Source organism: Macaca mulatta, chromosome 3 (genome assembly GCF_049350105.2).
Source record: "Macaca mulatta isolate MMU2019108-1 chromosome 3, T2T-MMU8v2.0, whole genome shotgun sequence".
Taxonomy (NCBI): domain Eukaryota; kingdom Metazoa; phylum Chordata; class Mammalia; order Primates; family Cercopithecidae; genus Macaca; species Macaca mulatta.
In genome coordinates this window covers 141831977-141838625 of record NC_133408.1, presented here as the reverse complement: position 1 = coordinate 141838625, position 6649 = coordinate 141831977, and the positions used below count along the sequence as shown (strand labels likewise).

Here is a 6649-nt window from a genome sequence, read left to right as displayed (position 1 = left end):
TCCGCCCCTTCCCTAGCCCACGCGGAGGGCCCGCCCCCTGCCCCGCGCCGGCTAGCGGAGGAGAGTAAATACAACAGAAGCGCAAAATGGCGGAACCGCCGAGCCCAGTGCACTGTGTCGCTGCCTCCGCCCCCACCGCCACCGTCTCGGAGAAAGAACCGTTTGGCAAGCTGCAGCCCTCCTCCCGGGACCCTCCGGGTTCTCTGTCCGCCAAGAAGGTCCGGACTGAGGAGAAGAAGGCACCGCGGAGAGTGAACGGAGAAGGGGGCAGCGGCGGGAACAGCAGGCAGCTGCAGCCGCCGTCAGCTCCTTCGCCTCAGAGCTATGGCAGCTCCGCGTCTTGGAGCTTTGCCCCTCTGTCTGCTGCTCCCTCCCCGTCCTCTTCTCGGAGCAGTTTCTCTTTTTCCGCTGGCACGGCCGTTCCCTCTTCAGCCTCCGCTTCCTTGTCTCAGCCGGTGCCGCGCAAACTGCTGGTCCCTCCTACGCTGCTGCACGCTCAACCTCACCATCTCCTTCTGCCCGCCGCCGCCGCTGCCTCGGCTAACGCTAAGTCGCGCAGACCTAAAGAGAAGCGGGAGAAGGAGAGGAGGAGGCACGGTCTCGGCGGGGCCCGAGAGGCCGGCGGGGCCTCCCGGGAGGAGAACGGGGAGGTGAAGCCGCTGCCCCGAGGTGGGTGCCGTGCGGGGAGGGGGAGGGGAGGGTGCCGCGGGTCCCCGCCGCCCCACTGGCGCCCACGGGGCCCGGGAAGGGGGAGCGCGGCGGCCTCGTGCGCCAGCCTGGACGGGCCGGGAGGCGTCCGGTTTTCAGCAGAGGATTTTGCAGTTCCCAAGGGGATAGGAAATGGAGCCTGTAATTTCGGTTGCAGAGAAGGGGATGGCCGACGCTCTTATTTTCTGTATCGTTTCTTCCTCCCAGTTAGTGCGCTGCAGGATTTGTAAAAATCCATCTTGAGGACTCCCCTAGGTGTGTTTGGCTAGGGAGAGAGATGGAGGGAACGGGATGGGGGAAGGGTTTGGTCTTGTAAAAGATGCTCGGTTGATTGTTAGGCCATTTAGACGTGGTCGCGGGAATTCGTATTTGTGACACAGCGTTCAACCCCGGATAATCCTGTCAAAAAGGGGTGTGGAGAGAGCACTGGCGTCAGCTGGAAGCTACCAGAGGCCTGAGCTTTTCATCCCTATTAGGGAAATGAGGTAGCGTACAGGGCCCGAAGTGCGCTGTTTCGTAAGGTACCCTCCCTGCACCCTACTCTCCGCTGCGTGTTCTTAAGTGTTTTGGGTGGTCCTGTTTGAAATAGCACCCTTCTGAAAGAATTTTCAGCCATATTCTTTTTTTCCTGCAGCAAATGATAAGAGCCAGGAGCTTTGACGATTTTTGGACAGGTCAAGCGGCTGCAGATTGTTTGAGCATTAGAAAAAGGCAGATTCTTAAGGGTTCTTGTCAGAGAGGGTCAGTTTTGTTTTTAAATGTAGGCTAGTCGTATAATTTTTCAGATAGTGTTTCTTTAAAATAGGTGTTTCTGCCACTTCAGCTACGGATACATAATGATCTGACAGTAGTGCAATATACAGACTAGGTGAAAATCAAATCTTTATGTGATCGCAAGCTTAAAGCGCATGATCTTCATTATAAATGTGCACTGCTACACAGTGTTGTCAAATGACTCTTTTTTTTTGTTTTTTAGAAAAAGAAATGTCAAGCAGTTTTGGCATTGCTGATCTAACAGTAGCTTAGGTCATGAAAAATTTTCTGTTTGGTATAATATTGTTTGTTTTCACAATTTAAAACATGCTGCATGTGCATGTAGCAATAGTGCCACTTCTTCCTTGATATTTTTTGCCTGTAGCAAAACTTTGACATCTAAGCATAGCCATTAGGGACTCTGGTGCAATGTAAAGATCTCTCAGCTTCCGGGAGTGTTGCTTCTAGGAAAATGGTTTTGAGGATGGGATTTATGGTACTTTTATTCAGGAATTTTAGGTGGTTAGTATTTTAAAGCTATTTTGTTTTAACAATTATATGTAAAATTTAGGGGATAAGTGCCTGGAAGTCTGTCCGTAAGCAGCTTGGTATCATCACTAGTGTTTGTGGTGTGTAAACTGCACATTTGCTCTAAGTTCTCTGAAAGAGGAAGTAAATATGAATGTTACATAGCTGGAGTAATGGAGTATTTGAGAATAAGCATTCTTTAACAATTCTAACTTAAAATGTGGAGTACACAAATGGTCCTTAAAGTGAAATGGCTGTTAAAGAGGAATTTTTATAGTCTTTTCAATTACATTTCGAATCCTCCTCCTTTTGAGGGTTAACACTAATATTGTTAATCCTGAATATAAACAGTAATAGGTTTTACATTAAGATGTGGGAATGATCTTTTCCCATGACCTATGTGGATTTTTTTGAGTAGTGGCAAGATATTAACACTACTGTAAGATTTTCATTTTTTCAGATAGAAATGCTCTTATTGAAAAACTATCAGAAAAAGATTGCTTTTCAGTGTCTTGGTGGTAAATTTAATGGTGAAAATTTTTCCCTCGTAACTTGGGGAATACTTATATCTTTCTAAAGTTTGAATTTAACTGAATTGAAGTTCTGTTTTAATGAATTAAGAAGATTCTTAAATAGTGGTATTAACAAGTAGTATAGCAAGAATACATATATGCCTTTATTATAGATATAGTTGCAAATATGAAAGTCCTAATTTGCAATACAATGCTCATTTCTCTGTGCTTTTTGTAAAAATCTTGGTGAATGGGTGACCAAGTGTTTGTTTAGGTATATACCTCTTTTTAGTGTTGCTCTAAGTTGGCTGTGCATAGTTCAGTAACCCTTCAATTATCCACAACTGGCTGATTGAACAGTCTGAGTCAGAACCAGACATTAGCTATAAAGACACCTAAACAAGGAAGAGATTCTCCCTCAACAAAACAAACCTGAACCACACACCCTCGAAAGACCTAGCCTGCACCCCAATTTGATTAAACAGTTACGCTCCTGTATTTATTTGTAGTTGGGCTTTTAAAAAGTCTTAAGTCAGAACTGCTTTATTTTTACGTTGGTGACCATTCTAACAGAACGTATTTGGATTAAATGAAAGCATGTATATGAAAGGGCCTAGCAGGGTATTCAGTAAATGTTATTTGAAATCTGAAGCATAGTTATTAATTTTTTTAACCCTATAACTAATTAAAAGATGGGTGAATGCTGATAGAGGAAGGATCATTGACAGATATGAAAGTTAAGAATGATGAACAAGAGAATTATGAAAGTATACTAATATAGGCCCATTTAGTGCCAGGGCTTGATGCCTCACAATCTCTTAAGGCCATCTTATCATATTGCTGTAGCTGACTTGCGTGATAGCTTGACTCACCAAGTAAAAGTTAAGTTTCTTATAAAAAGGAAAAGTGCAAAACATTTTAGATTTTTTTTTTTTTTTTTGAAACGGAGTCTTGCTCTTGTTGCCCAGACTGGAGTGCAGTGGCTGAATCTCGGCTCACTGCAACCTCCACCTCCTGGATTCAAGAAATTCTCCTGCCTCAGCCTCTAGAGTAGCTGGAATTATAGGCACTCGCCAACACGCCCGGCTAATTTTTGTATTTTTAGTAGAGATGGAGTTTCACCATGTTGGCCAGGCTGGTCTCAAACTCCTGACCTCGTAATCCGCCCACCTTGGCCTCCCAAAGTGCTGGGATTATAGGCGTGAGCTGCCGTGCCCAACCAACATTCTAGATTTTTAAAACGAGAAAATAATCTGATTTTAGTGCTTATGGAGGTAATTTACTGAAGAGTTAATCAATATTCTTGTAAGACTGAACAAATTGTAGAATTGGTAAGTGTGGAAAGTAAAAATGGACGTATACCAAGAGTATCCAAAATTTAGAATTATTTTATGGCAAACAACACAACAAATATTTAATTAGCTATCAATGTGCCTTCACTGACTCCAGTAACCAGTAAAATTTGTATAGATCTTCTAACTATCGTTAGTACTTTTGCTTTGTATTTGTTGACTTTTTTCCTTAAAATGAGCCTGTGAAGTATTTCAAGACGAAACCAGAGCATTTCACTGAATTTTTACCTTGAAAGTGTAGTTGCAGAATTTAATGAAAATAGCAGCTTTTCTTAGAATCAAATAATCTGAGGTATATAAATGTGAGTGATATCAAAGGGATGGGTGTCTGAAGATTTTTCTAACTATACTCTCCAGTATTGTGACTGCACAATTTTAGGTTAAATTCATATTCAGAGTTTTTATCATATGACTAAATATTTGTTTCTGCTGAAGGAATAATTTACTATGATTTTATTTTCTTGTGTAACCTTTTGTTTTTCATGTCTCATTTTTTTTCGTTTGCTTAGTTTTCTCTGGCAAAGTCTTTCTGTACCCTCCAGTAGCTCCATAAAATGCTTCTCAGTGCAATTTTCCACATGGGCAAATCTGTCAGATAAACTTACCCATTCCATTTGTTCCTGTAGACATCCCTTCTGGGGCTGGGCGCGGTGGCTCACGCCTGTAATCCCAGCACTTTGGGAGGCCGAAGCTGGCGGATAGCCTGAGCTCAGGAGTTCAACACCAGCCTAGGCAACACTGAAACCCCATCTCTACTAAAAATACAAAAAGTTAGCTGGGCGTGACAGTGTGTGCCTATAGTCTCAGCTACCTGGGAGGCTGAGGCCTCGCTTGAACCCAGGAGGCGGAGGTTGCAGTGAGCTGAGATGGCATCACTGCACTCCAGTCTGGGCAACAGAGCAAGACTCCGGCTCAAAAAAACCAAAAAAACAAGACATCCCTTCTGTGCTTTTTAGTCTGGGTTGTTTCCTCTTTAGGCCTGCTGTATAGCTATCACCTTGGGACTTTCCTTAGTGATATTCTGGGAATTTCTTTAACTTTTGTTGAACTTTATTTTTCTGAATATTATGCCTTCCTTTTGGTTTCTTCCTTCATTTTGGATTTTCATTTTGGATTTCATTATTACCCTTTTACTTGACTGGCGGTTGAGAAATTTCTGCATTGGAAATAATTTTCCCTCAAATGTTTGAAGGTGGTATTCCATTATTGTCTGGTTCCCAAAGTAGATGTTAAGACATCTGATCTCCAAAAAGTTGTCTATTCTACTATCTGGGGGATTTCAATCCTTTCACTGAATTTTATAATTTATGTATTTTTTTCTTTGGTGTTTTTCTTCACATCTCACTCTTCCTTCTGAACTTTCACTGAATTTTACTTTTTTTTTTTTTTTGAGACAGAGTCTTGCTCTGTTGCCCAGGCTAGAGTGCAATGGCATGATCTTGGCTCACTGCAGCCTCCGCCTCCTGGGTTCAAGCAATTCTCCTGCCTCAGCCTCCCAAGTAGCTGGGATTACAGGTATTCGCCACCACGCCCGGCTAATTTTTTGTATTTTTAGTAGAGACAGGGTTCCGCCATGTTAACCAGGCTGGTCTTGAACTCCTGGCCTCAGGTGGTCTGTCTGCCTTGGCCTCCTAAAGTGCTGGGATCATAGGCGTGAGCCACCGTGCCTGGCCTTCACTGAATTCTAAAGTTTTAGCTTTTATTTTTTTGAGATGATCTTGCACTGTTGCCCGGGCTGGGGTGCGATGGTGCAATCTTGGCTCATTGCAACCTCTGCCTCCCAGGTTTGTGTGATTCTCTTGCCTCAGTCTCCCGAGTAGCTGGGACTACAGGCGCACACCACCATACCCAGCTAATTTTTTGTATTTTTTAGTAGAAACAGGGTTTCACTGTGTTGGCCAGACTGGTCTCCAACTCCTGGCCTCATGATCTGCCTGCCTTGGCCTCCCAAAGTGCTGGGATTACAGGTGTGAGCCACCACGCCAGGAAAAGTTTAAGCTTTTAATAAGAATTTTTAAGAGCTCTTGTCCTTTGTTTCAGTATTATGGTATTTTGTTCCTCTTTCATGGGTGCAGCATTTTCTGTTTCCTCTTCAAGGATATTAATGACAGCTTCTTTGAGGTGTTCTTCTGTTCTTCCTATTATTTTTGGTTCTTCTTATTTGTTTGTTTTGGTCGCTTTCTTTTAGTTGGAGGTTTTGTTCAGATCTTTGTGATCATGAGCAAGGTTAATGACTAATGGACTGCCGTGTTTTTAATCTTCATTTCTTTTCTCTGGATGCTGGGTAAGAAGGCTTTCAGTTTCTTCAGATAGAGGTCCTTTAATTTTCCTGTCTCTGTGTGGGTGGAATGATGGAGAAAGGAGGGGTGTCTTAGTCACTCGGGCTGCTATAATAAAATACCATAGAATGGGTGACTTAACAGAAATTAATTTTTTATAATTCTGGTGGCTGGAAGCCTGAGGTCAGCATACCATCGTGGTCAGGTTCTGGTTAGGGCTCTTTTCCTGGTCTGTAGATAACTGCCTTCTTCCTGTGTGCTCACATGACTTTTCCAATAATGGAAAGAAAAATCTCTTCCTTTTCTCTTTATAAAGCTACCAATTTTATTGGATTGGGACTGTGCCCTCTGACCTCATTTAATCTTAGTTACCTCCTGAAAGCCTTATTTTCAGATACAGTCACATCAGGCATTAAGGCTTCAACATACGGATTTTGGGGAGGCATGATTCAGTCCATAGTGAAGGGCTTGGCAGAGGTAATGAGTTTATATGACAGGGTTCTAGTGCTTCATAGGG

General features: G+C 43.2%; 1 protein-coding gene across 1 annotated transcript in view; it reads left to right on the top strand.

The window, feature by feature from the left end:
- Positions 1-83: 83 nt before the first annotated feature.
- The window catches only part of RSBN1L (round spermatid basic protein 1 like), a 95623-nt gene continuing 89057 nt past the window's right edge, over positions 84-6649 (top strand). The window contains 1 exon segment of the mRNA NM_001257886.1: positions 84-669. Within this exon segment, the coding sequence (NP_001244815.1) occupies positions 87-669 (583 nt within the window). The 5' untranslated portion in view covers positions 84-86.